Consider the following 13,408-nt stretch of genomic DNA (forward strand, 5'->3'; position numbering starts at 1 on the left):
TTGGCACTTTTAACCTTTCTAGTGAAAAAGAATTATTAAAACATGGTTATTTTTTATCTTTTATTGATCCAATTATTATTTTTATATTTTGTATATGTTCAGGTCGTGACCCTGACGTTGGTGACTCGAGGTCTCTCGGAGTCGAAGTTGGATGACTTGGATCTCGACGACTTTCCTCTGGACGACGAGCAGTCTTCAGCACATGGTGACGAGTCTGGGAATAATGCTGGTAGTCTGTCAGACATCGAGTTTTTGGACGAGGAAGACACATCTGCAGCGGACCCAGGTGTGACATCCTCTCACCACCAACCTGGGGAGAAGCAACTTTTGAAGGCAATAGCGTCCGCCATGAAACGACCGGAAATGCGTCGTCAGCTGGGCCAGGTTTTACCTATCTTGCGCAGCATGTCACCTGCCCAGAAGCTGGCGTTGGCTACCATCCTAACATCCAGACTTGGAGTAGCAAGTGGTGGTTTTGGACCACAGCAACTAGTCCATATGTTGGGGTCCGCACAGCAGAAGGAGCTAATGTTACCGTTGAGTATGGATATTGCCAATATGTTCCAACCTGGTGGACAGCGGCCTGAGGTAAGAGTGCATGACGTAGAGTGTTCTGGAGAAATTTGTGAAAATGGAATTTTGCGAACAACCTAAGAATTTCTCCATTGAGCTAGAAATCGGCTTATAATGTTTATACTTTTAACACATTGGAGACCGTGTCTTAAGGTGGCATGTGGGCAGGCAGACCGCCATATTTTGAAAGTTTTTAAAAAAATGTAGAAAATAGTAGGTAGATTGCAATTGCAACACGTATATCATCAAAAAGTTAAGTGTCTATTCTACAGATTAAAAAGTTGCATTAAGATCTATTGAATGCTTTTCATATTACACATTTTCCAACGGTATGCCTTTTGCAACAACAACAACAAAAAAAGTCTGACAACAAAGTCTTACAAATAATGAGCTTGAGTGCGGAATAGTTTGAAGCATTCAGTGACACAAAGTGCTACAGAACACATTGGATACCACCGGTATGTCTCTTTCCTCGTTACTTTCCCATTTTCCGCTTTTCCTTTATCTGCACGGGCGTTGCATGTGCATCCAAATCACCAAAAGTACCCGGCGAATGTGAATCAGTCCCTGCCTTTGAATTATCATACCGAGCTCGATAGCTGCAGTCGCTTAAGTGCGGCCAGTATCCAGTATTCTGGAGATAGTAGGTTCGAACCCCACTGTCGGCAGCCCTGAAAATGGTTTTCCGTGGTTTCCCATTTTCACACCAGGCAAATGCTGGGGCTGTACCTTAATTAAGGCCACGGCCGCTTCCTTCCCACTCCTAGCCCTTTCCTGTCCCATCGTCGCCGTAAGACCTATCTGTGTCGGTGCGACGTAAAACAACTAGCAAAAAAAAAAATAAAAATTGAATTATCATCGCTTGCGTCACTTTGTTCTAAATGAAAATCCAGTCATATGAAGATCGTGAAACATTAGCTAAATAGACTACGAAGTGCAAAATCAAACCTGGGTGGAATATGATAGAATAGGTTATTTTTAACTTCATCACTAACATGAAGTTCGAAATCAGGATCGAAATCTGAATCATCTACCTCTTCTTCTGAACCACTGTCATCAAAAATCTCTTCTAAAATGTCTACAATTCCACCTTCATGCAATGATCCAATCATTATAGCAGAAACAAAACACACTTTGCACGATGTAAACAAAACTCTGAAAGCGCGCGCCTTGAGCAGCTGGAAGCAAGGTTGGAAGTATGGAGTGTAGAAGCGAATTCGAGCAAAAATAAGCTGCTATAAGTTCGAGAAAACAACGACAGAGCACCGCACGATATAGCTGTTGTAAAAGTTCTTTAAAGTGGTATGTATACTTTCCGAGCGATTCTCGTCCTTTCTGTGTTGACAATATAACAAATAAGCGGGCCCGAGTTAGCCTCGGGCGTGGTCGGTCTGAGCTGTTACCCCACCCCGATACACACTCGGGCTTGGTCTCCAATGTGTTAATTGTTTTCAAATTACTACTTCGAATCAAATGTCTCAGAAGAATACAAAAGGGTCAATCATTACTGTAGCTTATGTTTGATTTTGAAATAAAACTCATGTCGCTTTGTAGGAGGCTATAGGACACAACCGTGTATACAGTAGTATGAAAAATGAAATGTCTTTATAATTCTAGTCAACGGGTCATCAGCGTTCATGGACTTTGGTTAACGCGAGAGTTTGGCCTTTTGTCATAATAGTTCAGCCTATACTCTCAGTATCTAAGAAATAAAGATGGACGCTTTGGAACTACACCATTGAAGTAATGTATGCATAGTAGTTGTCCAGTTTAAGAACACCGGTAACGACAGTGAGACGACTGTAGTACTGGCCAAGTAAATGCCTACTCTATTGCTTTTCGGTGTAGTGGTTTTCGGTCTGTAGATAGCGACACATCGCGAGTTGAACCACCATGATATTAATATGTCTTCTCAGTTAAACTTATAGAGACGAAAGGATATGGTTTCGATTCCCTGCCTGGAAGATGAGGAATACGGAAACGAGACTTCGACTTCTGAAAAGACAGATGGTCCTGAGATTCACTTAACCTTCAACCAAAATGGTAACAGGATAATTTCTGGGGAAAATAGCGACAGAAGAGAACCTCTCTATTCTACTTATTGTCAGGTTAAGGGTTAGTATAAATCATACTTTCTACCCTTCTATAGGCTTTTTATGATCTCTATAACATACCATTTGACTTTGCTTTTAGAAAGGAACAAGCCAGTCTTAAGTTAGGAGGGGCATCATACGTTCAAGGGAGCGATCCCAGAGCAATCGTACCAAACATATCCATTTTTCAATCCCCTGATACGCATTCATTTAATTAGTTATTTTAAGTATTATTATTGGTATTATTGTCTCTTTACAAGCAACTTCAGTGATGCAACTGCAACATTTCTCATGACCACCAGCCTTTATTTAATGTACACCATCCCCCTCCTGATTTTGATCTGTCACGGGTAACTTGGGTTGCTATCAACAGGGTTCGAACGGGCCATGATACAATTTGTATCTGCTAAGCACCCATGCGCTTCACAACAGATTGTAGTATTTTAATTATAACTAGCTGATGAACCCGTGCTTCGCTACGGAATTCTACATTGTATACAGAATTCTAGGTTGAGTTATTTAGTGAATTGCGGTGCTATAGTTTGGAATAGCCCTAATTGTTATTCCAGACCGGGCCACAGACCTTAAGTATGCCCACTGCTCATTCAAAACAGCGCGTCAGAGTAGGGATCGAATAGCTGGAATACTATGATGAACCAGTATGTTAGGTACCAGCTGTATCAGAAAATGCACGAACCAGACGAATGGCATGCTAAAGAAGGAAGTTTTCTAACTCCCCGGCCATTTCCCGCCAATATTCAGTCAGGCTATTATACTCGGTACGCAACAGTAATCCCATCTATCGGAGTTGAGCGGCAGCATAAGAGACAAAGAACATCACAACAAACAATGGTCAATGTAATGTTATTGTTGATCTATGTTATAAGCTTTTGATATTGTAGCCCTTTTCTAAAGGACCAATAACATAGGTATTTAAAAATTACGTTTCAGGTGCCTTACCCTAAACTACAATTTCATCCAGGGTGAATAAAATTGTTTGTAGCTTAGACTGCAGTTTCTTATTCCCCGACTCTATATACCTATTTTCATTCAATTCTGTGAACCCATTTTCTCGAGGCTCGGCGTTGTTATGGACTTAGCAACAAAAATACAAATTCATGAATATCTGTGTTATCATAGCCGGTACGGTAAAAATGTATAAGACATAAATGGTCGGAAATTTAATTCTGTATAACTTTGGTAATGCAGTATTTATCGATACGACCACTAATAATATAAATGTTTGAGAATGAAATTTTAGGGCTTCCACTAAAGTACCGTTTCACTCAGCGTGAATTAAATTATTTATAGCCTAGATTTTAGTGGTTCATTCTCCGACTTCGCATACCAATTTTCAATGAGATAGGACCAGTAATAATGTAAATATTTAAGAATTAAGTCTTAGGCCTTCCTCTAAACTACCATTTCACTCAACATGAATAACATTATTTATTGCTTAGATTGTAGCGACTTATTCGCCAACTTTGCATACCAATTTTTATTAAGATAGGACCACTAATGACACAAATATTTGAAAATTAAATTTTAGGCTTTCCCTAAACTACCATTTCATTTTCACTCAACATGAATAACATTATTTATTGCCTAGATTGTAGCGACTTATTCCCCAACTTTGCATACCTATATTCATTAAGTTCTCTTTAGCCGTTTTCTAGTGATGCGTGTACAGACAGACAGACAGACAGACAGACAGACAGACAGACAGACAGACAGACAGACAGACAGACAGACAGACAGACAGACAGACAGACAGACAGACAGACAGACAGACAGACAGACAGACAGACAGACAGACAGACAGACAGACAGACAGACAGACAGACAGACAGACAGACATTACGGAACAGTAAAAAGTGCATTTCCTTGTTACTCTGGACATGACCGATACAGAAATACCTTTCTTTTCAAATTCTGAGCAATGTACAGACAAAACTCTTATTATATATATAGATATATCGTCGAACGTATGCGAAAATCAGGAATGTACTAAAATAAACTTTGTGTTAAACACACATTTTATTAACATTTGGGACGATCTATGTTCTCCTGGAACCGAAAATATTGTACATATATCCGTTAGCGAGTAACTGCAAGTTCTTTTCTCATGAAAGCATGATATTATAACATTAGTCTGTTCTAGAGCAAATTATATTGTTTTCATTATACATGAAGGAATCATGTCTCTAAGAGAAGCCAGGTGAAATGCATATGCTCTCAGCACTTTACACATAGAAAATATATGGAACCATCATGAAAAGTTATCTAAAATTATACCCAAATACTTGAGTACGCCCACTACAATTTTCATATCACATGAACAGTAATGTCCGCCTCTCTGGTGTAGTGGTTGGTGTGATTATCTGCCACTCCCGGAGCCCCGAATTTGATTCCTGACTCTGCCACGAAATTTGAAAAGTGGGACGAGGGCTGGACAGCCTCAGCAGGTCAACTGAGTATGGGGAAGGGGTGTTGATTCACACCTCAGCAATCCTTGAAGTGGTATTCCGTGGTTTCCTACTTCTTCTCCAGGCAAATACCGGGAGGGTACCTTACTTAAGGCCACGGCTGCTTCTTTCCCTCTTTCGTGTCTATCTATCCCTTCCAATCCCCCCATACCCCCACAAGGCCCCTGTTAAGCATAGCAGGTGAGGCAGCCTGGGCGAGGTACTAATCCTCTCTAAAGCTGTATCCGCCGACCCAAAGTCTCACGCTCCAGATCACTGCAATTGTGGCAGTAGAGGTAGGATCCCTCGCTGAGTCCGAGGGAAAAACAAACCCCGGAGGGTAAACGGATTAAGAAAGAAAGAAGAAATAAGTATGAACAATAATAATACGTATGTTTAATTTTCATGAATGCTTTGAATGATGGGATTTCTTACATGAAAAAGTGAAATTATATAAATTAGTCTTTCATTTAAAATTTAACAGTTACCAGGGACACTCTTGTTCTAGAACGCTCTGAACCATGCTTAGAATATAGATCGTTTATCACATAAACGGTGGCCTGTGACTTGCCCATGAAAAACTCGGCATTTGCTTGTTAGTTTCATTAGATGGTGGCGTGTTGAATCTGCACTGACACGTTTAGCTGCAGTACAGTGCATTTCTTGGAGTGTTCGGTTGCGGGTTGCGGTGTAGACCGTGTAGCTTTATGAGGATAATTAATCCCATGAATATTATCAAAATGCTAGAGACAAAGTTGCGACGTGCTGAATATAGACACGCGATCGGAGTCAGGGATATGGAGTTCGCGAATATGTTATATAGCATTATAATGCAGAAATATAATGAGGATGACACAGAAACGCATGACGCTACGCTGAAAAGGAAAGGAAAGAAAGAGCCTGCACCTGAAGGTAGCTGTTCAACAGTGCAAGACGTTCATTTCCAGAGGAACAAGAACGCCAAGCCGAACTGTGTACAAAACACTTCCACCCAAAAAGGACCAATGTGTTAGAAGATGTTGATGTCATCATACTGGAGAACATTTATGAAATCTATTACAATCGTGGATTCAACTCTTGTAGCAAACTAATGAGGCGCTATAAGTACATACATTAGAAGCAAATCAAATTGCAAGTTCATTTTGAATTATGTGAGTAGCATACGACGAGAAGGAGATCACTTTAAAGGAAACAGGCTGTAGCAATTAATCACAAAATTGAAAAGAACATGTAATGTCGCAGTTTGATAGACTAGAAGTTCACTATTAGCATCTGCAAATGCGGCCACTAAACATCTAAAATTGTTGGCCTGGACCATTTAAAAGCTTCGATTACTTTTTTCGACAAAAGTTTGAATGTGGTATTTCATCCAAGCATATTACTGCATTCGTGACACGAAAGGGTAAAGAAGAAGCTAATAGTATACATCAGAAGGCATAAGGGTTTGTGGAGGAAGTGTACAGATTTATAGCAGAGGGGAGTGTGGACAAAGGATATGCTTGGAACACTTGTGAAAGTCAATATCATTATGAAATGTCTTCAATGTCAACATTATCTCACAGAGGAGGGAAATTTTCTGTTTTTGCGTTGCAGCCTGTACATAGCTCTACACACAGCTCTACAATTGATATGGCTTTATTAATGAGTGGCAGATTAGCTAACGAGCTATATATATGTTTTCAACAGACAGAAGGCACTTTCGGCGCAAAATGTTTCAAAGGAACTTGAAGCAACATGCCCACGAAGCATTCGTGTAGAGGCAAGGAAAAGTGTAAAATTGACGAAAAAACATACACAACGTTTTCTGACTTCAGTCCTTGGCGAACACGTAAGTTAAAGGAGCCTCTGATGTGTTAATTATGAACGCAACGAAAATTGTTCTGATGGACTGCATATCCATATGAGGGTGGGAGGCGTGACCAGTCTTAAGGAAAATAATGGATAGGAAGAGCATTGTGAGATATGAGGTTTTGCCCAAACAGCGGCGAAATATACTTACGGCACTGAATTATGTGTGTTCTTCCTTGCATTATGTTCATATTATGTTTCCCTTCGTTACCCAAGTTCCTCTTTTAGGACATTAATAGATGATTACTCAGATGTTCCTTGAGATAGAATGCACCATTTTGCATGAGAATGAATCCGACCACTGTTATTGTCATCAACGATCTATATTATAAGCATATTTCTGTGCGGTTCACAGCGTTCTAAGTTAAGTGTGTCCCTTGTTAGCATGAGACCATTGTTGAAATAAACTTTATCAATTTCCCTGAGCAGTTACAGGATCTTTGTGAACAGGTAATGAAATGGCGTATGGCTTTTAGTGCCGGGAGTGTCCGAGGACATGTTCGGCTTGCCAGGCGCAGGTCTTTTGACCCGTAGATGACCTGCGCGACGTGATGAGGATGAAATGATGATGAAGACGACACATACACCCAGCCCCCGTTCCAGCTATATTAACCAATGATGGTTAAAATTCCCGACCCTGCCCGGAATCGAACCCGGGACCCCTGTGATCAAAGGCCAGCGCGCTAACCATTTAGCCATGAAGCCGGACTGTGAACAGGTAATATCTTGTCATCCGAAGGCGCAAAATGCCGACAGATTTTGAAACACACTTTAATATCATTTACATGTATCAAATATTGTATTGGACCAAGGAAGTTGCCTTGTGAAACACCCTGTCTAATAAATATTTTACCAATGTCTGCTTCAAATGACTTATTTGATAAATAGCTTTCAAACAATTTAAGAATAAATCTTCTCACTTCTTTACTGCCTAAACTTTCCAGTATTTTTTTATGAACTTTTGTATCAGTCCGCCTATGTGGTGTAATGGTTAGTGTGATTCACTCCCACCGAGGCCCAGGTTCGATTCCCGGCTGTACCACGAAATTTGAAACGTGGTACGAGGGCTGGAATGGGGACCACTCAGCCTTTGGGAGGTCAACTGTGTAGAAGTGGAGCTCGATTCCCATCTCAGCCTTTCTCGAAATGGTTTTCCGTGGTTTCCCACTTCTCCTCCAGGCAAATGCGGGATGGTACCTAACTTACGGCTACGGCGCCTCCTTCCCTCTTTCTTGTCTATTCCTTCCGATCTTTCCATCCGCCCACAAGGCCCCTCTTCAGCATAGCAGATGAGGTCGCCTTGGTGAGGTACTGGTCCTCCTCTCCTGTTGTATCTCACGCTCCAGGACACTGCCCTTGAAGCGGTAGAGGTGGGATACCTCGCTGAGTCCGAGGAAAAACCAACCCTAGAGGGTAACGGATTAAGAAAGAAACTACTGTAACAAATGGCTTTGGAGTGTCTACTTATAATGCAGGGATGTGCAACCCTTCGTTAAGTTTTCCATTTATCGTATTAGAAAAATCCTCTAATAAATCTACAATACCCTTCTTCTCTTGGTGAGCTTGTTAGCGACGATCAAATAACGTATAATTTTGCAGATACTGAGATACGGTATCTCATTTGTATTTTACTAAAATTTTGCAAATGACTGATGTAAAACAGGCCGATAATTTTCATAAGCCATATCGAAACTGCTCTTACAGTTTGTCGTTATACTAACTGCTTTCATGCCATTAGGGAACTGTCCCGCTGCTGTTAAATTGGCGCTATAATATTGTTATTAGACTTTATATGTACCATTGTAATGTCGTCTATTTCCGGCATTGTTTTACTACGCATACTGTTAAATACGTTTTTAACTGTTCGGAATCTATTATTATAGATACAAATAAATTTGATGAATAGATTGTACGTACAACTTGCTGTCTGACATTTAGGAATTGCGCTATCTTAAAAGTATGTACAACATTTTCTGTAATATTTACAACTTAACCTTTTCTCAAATATTTTAATATTAATAATAATAATTTGAATGAATGTATGAATGTATGTTAGGCAATTAATTACAACTAAAGAACATTGTTTGTTGATTACCTGTGGCTGACTATATACCGATGAGTTTATTATGGGGAATTTCTCTTCTTATGTCCTATATTGCCATCTGTTGCGGATGCTACAAACAGAGAAGTTGTTCGTAATGAAACAAATTACTCCCAGGGTACAGATCTGTGCTACTTTGGATAGTTATAACGAAGGAGGTGCTGAACTATGACCTCTTCTCAAGCCTCAAAGAATTACCTACATTTTTGAAGCCCGTCTTGCTTCGTCTCGCTTCCTGGTGCCACACAGTCCCAGGATACGCACACTTACCTTGTAATACACCTGCTCAGTGGGGCGAGGGGAGCGAGCTAAAGGCATTGTTTCACTTCATGCCTACGTAAGTTGAAGACAGTGACATCTGAGTGGCCCCATTAGAGATGATGCCATTACCGTTATGAGTGGTGGCACTCTGAAGATACCTCTCTTAATGGGAACCTTTTCTTTTTATAAATGTTTGCTTCTCATCATTGACTCCTTGTTGCATTAGTCAAAAAAAGGATGGATTTTTTACCTGTGCTAAAGAACTTTGCAACTCTTAGTCTACATTAATCATTTTGAATCAATGCATTCCATCTCAGATGCCCGCATCGCCACTCTTAGGTCTTCATAACTCTTTTATGTAGAAGGAAGTAGATTTTCTTTCTTTTCTTCTTAAGATGGGAGTAAATGGAAACCTATAGATTAAGTTTTGAGAAGGGATATCTGCAGTAATCATAACAATGCAGTAATGTTTTCTTAGTCATGAGTGCCAAGACATGCAAATTGAGATGATTCTTAACACCGATCCTTTCACAAATAGGGTCTAGTTACCAATAACTACAACAGAAACCATACAGTTATATAACTTAGGCGCTGTGAGCTCGCGTCCGGGAGACAGTTGGTTCGAACCCCACTGCCGGCAGCCCTGAAGAATTGTTTTCCGTGGCTTCCCATTTCCACACCAGGCAAATGCTGGGGCTGTACCTTAATTAAAGCCATGGCCGCTTCCTTCCCATTCCTAGGCCTTTCCTGTCCCATCGTCGCCATGCGACCTATCTGTGTCGGTGCGACGTAAAGCAAAATAGCAAATAAAATGTACCTTAGGCAATATGAGACAGATTAAATCCAAACATTATTTTGGTTACTGCTGAAGGTCGATTGACCGAGCTCGATAGCTGCAGTCGCGTAAGTGCGGCCAGTATCCAGTATTCGGGAGATCGTGGGTTGGAACACCACTGTCGGCAGCCCTGAAGGTGGTTTTCCGTGGTTTCCCATTTTCACACCAGGCAAATGCTGGGGCTGTACCTTAATTAAGGGCACAGCCACTTCCTTCCCACTCCTAGCCCGTTCCTGCCTCATCGTCGCCATAAGACCTATCTGTGTCAGTGCGACGTAAAGCAAATAAAAAAATTATTGATTGACTGATGTCGTCTGGCTTCCGAAGAGGCCTAGTGCAGTCATTCTAGTTGACACCCATTCACAACCTGCGCGGATGATGATTACCCTCTAATAATGTTATTTGCTTTACGTCCCACTAACTACTTTTACGGTTTTCGGATACGCCGAGGTGACGGAATTTAGTCTCGCAGGAGTTCTTTTACGTGCCAGTAAAGCTACCGACACGAGGCTGACGTATTTGAGCACCTTCAAATACCACCGGACTGAGCCAGGATCGAACCTGCCAAGTTGGGGTCAGAAGGCCAGCGCCTCAACCGTCTGCGCCACTCAGCCCGGGATGATTACCCTCTAGGAAGACCAGCGTACCCATTTAGTGGTAGTGATTATTGTTTCAAAAGGAAATACAACTAGGTAACCATTCTCTATTAATACTGATCAGAGAGAAGAAAATGGAATGATCGGACACTTCGAAAAACGAACACATCGGCCACAGAAAGACAAGAGCCACGAAGTGTGTGAAAATGAAAGACTCCCTAGGATTCGCAGCCAAATACCGTCGGCTCGAGAAGAACAAGAGTTGACGAAGGGAGGTCGGATAGGCTAGATGAAAGTGGGGATCCTTGCATAAGTGCAGGCAATGCCAGGACTCGGATAAGTGCCCCCGTGGTCGCCAACTCACACTCCCCAGTTAATAGTCCTTGGGGCCCTTTTAGTTACCTCTTACGACATCTAGGGGATATCGTGGGTGTTATTCTACCGCCCCCACCCACAGAGAGACACCCATTCAGAGTACGGAATGAAAGCTTGCTAAAGAAAAGAGCAGCAGAAGAACACAACACGTTCGTTAAGCGAGCTCATTGCTATGGCAGGTCTGTACAGTACATGATGTTAAGGGGCTTAGTACTACGGCAGCACTTTACATTAGATGCCATTAAGCGGGTTTCGTAATATGGCAGCACTCCTGGAAACATGGCTGGGACCCATCATTCGCAATCTCCCGTATTGCCTCCTGTGATATTCTTTTTATCTCATTTGCTGATGAACAATAATGTTCCTTAAGACATATTTTTTTTGTACTTGGAAGACGTTAAAAGTCGTAAGGGACTAAGTTGAGCAAAGCGAAGGGTAAGCTCTGAGACTAGTAGAGACCGACGAGCAGGTGATATCATCCTTCACTTCGTGACATCTCAGGCTGTCTACGAATAATAGATTTGATCACATGACGTAAAATACACAGACGAGGCTCCTTAGTCCTTAGGAAAGAATTCCTAAAGGACTACCAGATAGATTGACGGACCTCTTCAAAACGCCAATTCCACGCGAATACTATTGATCTCACCATCTTCGAGTCATCGTATACTGCAGTTAATATTGTCAATGTGTCGCAAACGTTGGCAAAATTTAACGTTTACATCACTATCACTATCACTATCACTATCACTATCAGCCATATTCAATCGTTTTTACGATGTGGCCTCTTTAAGTCCGAAGCAAGGTAGGTTTTCATGAGGTCTCTCCATCTGGGACGGTCTTGAGCGATGTTCTGCCAATTGATCCCAGTAATCTTCCGGATGTCTTTATCCCATCTGTCCGGTGGTCTTCCCCTTGGTCTGAGATGATCTTTCGGACACCACTCAAGCACAAGCTTTGTCCACCTACCATCAGTTCTCCGAGCAACATGGCCTGCCCAATGCCATTTTAGGGTAAATATCCTTTCTAAAATGTCACTGACCTTTGTGACTGACCTGATGTAATCTGCTCTCTTCCTGTCTTTCTTCGTCAAGCCTAGCATGAACCGTTCCATAGCTCCTTGGGTTGTTCTGAGTTTTTGCTTAACAAACTCGCTCAATGTCCAGGTTTCACAACCGTAAGTCAGTACGGGGAGAACACTCTGGTCAAAGACTATCTTCTTTAGGTGGGGTGGCATGTTGGATTTGAAGACTGAAGAATTTCTTCCGTAGGCTTGCCATCCTAGTTTGATACGTCGGAAGATTTCCGGTCTTAAGTCCCCTTTCATGTTTACAAGTTGCCCAAGATAGACAAATTCATTGACCTGTTGTAATGTGGTGTTTCCCACATGCAGCTTTCCTGCTGGGGCCCATTTGTTAAGCATTACTTTGGTTTTAGAAAGGTTCATGGATAGTCCCACTTTTTGACAGGCTGAGACAAGATCTTGTATTAGAGTTTGTAGTTCATCGATGTCGTTGGCCAAAAGTGTAATGTCTGAAAACCTTAAATTGTTCAGCCTTTTCCCATTGATTTTGATTCCTGTGCTTTGCCAGTTGATTTTTGACATCAGGACTGGATAAATCGCCAAGGCTACGAAAAAATACACAGTTCTAATCCTTTAGGAAAGCAACTCAATGTTGAAAATATCCTAGGGATATGAGGTACGAATTTTAAGTAAATAAAATATAACAAAATGTGAGAATATATTCTTGATTTATTCCTAAAAATTACAATCCTGTTCTTAATTATCCTTATCCGGCCTATTAGATTAGAAGTTTGTCTTTTTCTACCACTACGAGCACTAATGTGAGTCAATGCAGAGTATCACATAAGCCCGTATAACTACTTTCAGAGTGGATATTTTTCAAAAATCGAAAATCGCTTGAGGGTATTGAACCAAAGAACGCATTACATAAAGAATTATGTAAATACGTTTATTTGGCTACGATTTGAATAAAAAAGAAAACGAGCAAAGAAACAAGCGAATTTAAGGCTGATTTCCGAAACTGCATTTAGGCCGGAAGTGATTTTTCGATTTTTTTAAAGTTCGATACAGCTATCATAGGGTCACAATTTGAAACATTTCAGGGCCCTTTATCCCTTCAACCAGCGGCGGTGCGCGGTATTGTTGCAGTGTTGAACAACTCCTAATAATTTTGCACACCATTTGTCGTCTTTTCTTCTAAAGTTTTAGTTTAATAAACCTAAAATATATTCGAAAA

The 13,408-nt window shown here is 41.1% G+C and overlaps 1 protein-coding gene across 1 annotated transcript in view; it reads left to right on the forward strand.

Moving 5' to 3' along the window:
* The window catches only part of NT1 (Neurotrophin 1), an 86,177-nt gene that overhangs the window by 13,392 nt on the left and 59,377 nt on the right, over positions 1-13,408 (forward strand). The window contains exon 2 of the mRNA XM_068226826.1: positions 103-588. Coding sequence (XP_068082927.1) covers positions 103-588 — 486 coding nt within the window. The remainder of the gene's footprint in view (positions 1-102; positions 589-13,408) is intronic.

Source organism: Anabrus simplex, chromosome 1, assembly GCF_040414725.1.
Source record: "Anabrus simplex isolate iqAnaSimp1 chromosome 1, ASM4041472v1, whole genome shotgun sequence".
NCBI classification, from domain to species: Eukaryota; Metazoa; Arthropoda; class Insecta; order Orthoptera; family Tettigoniidae; genus Anabrus; species Anabrus simplex.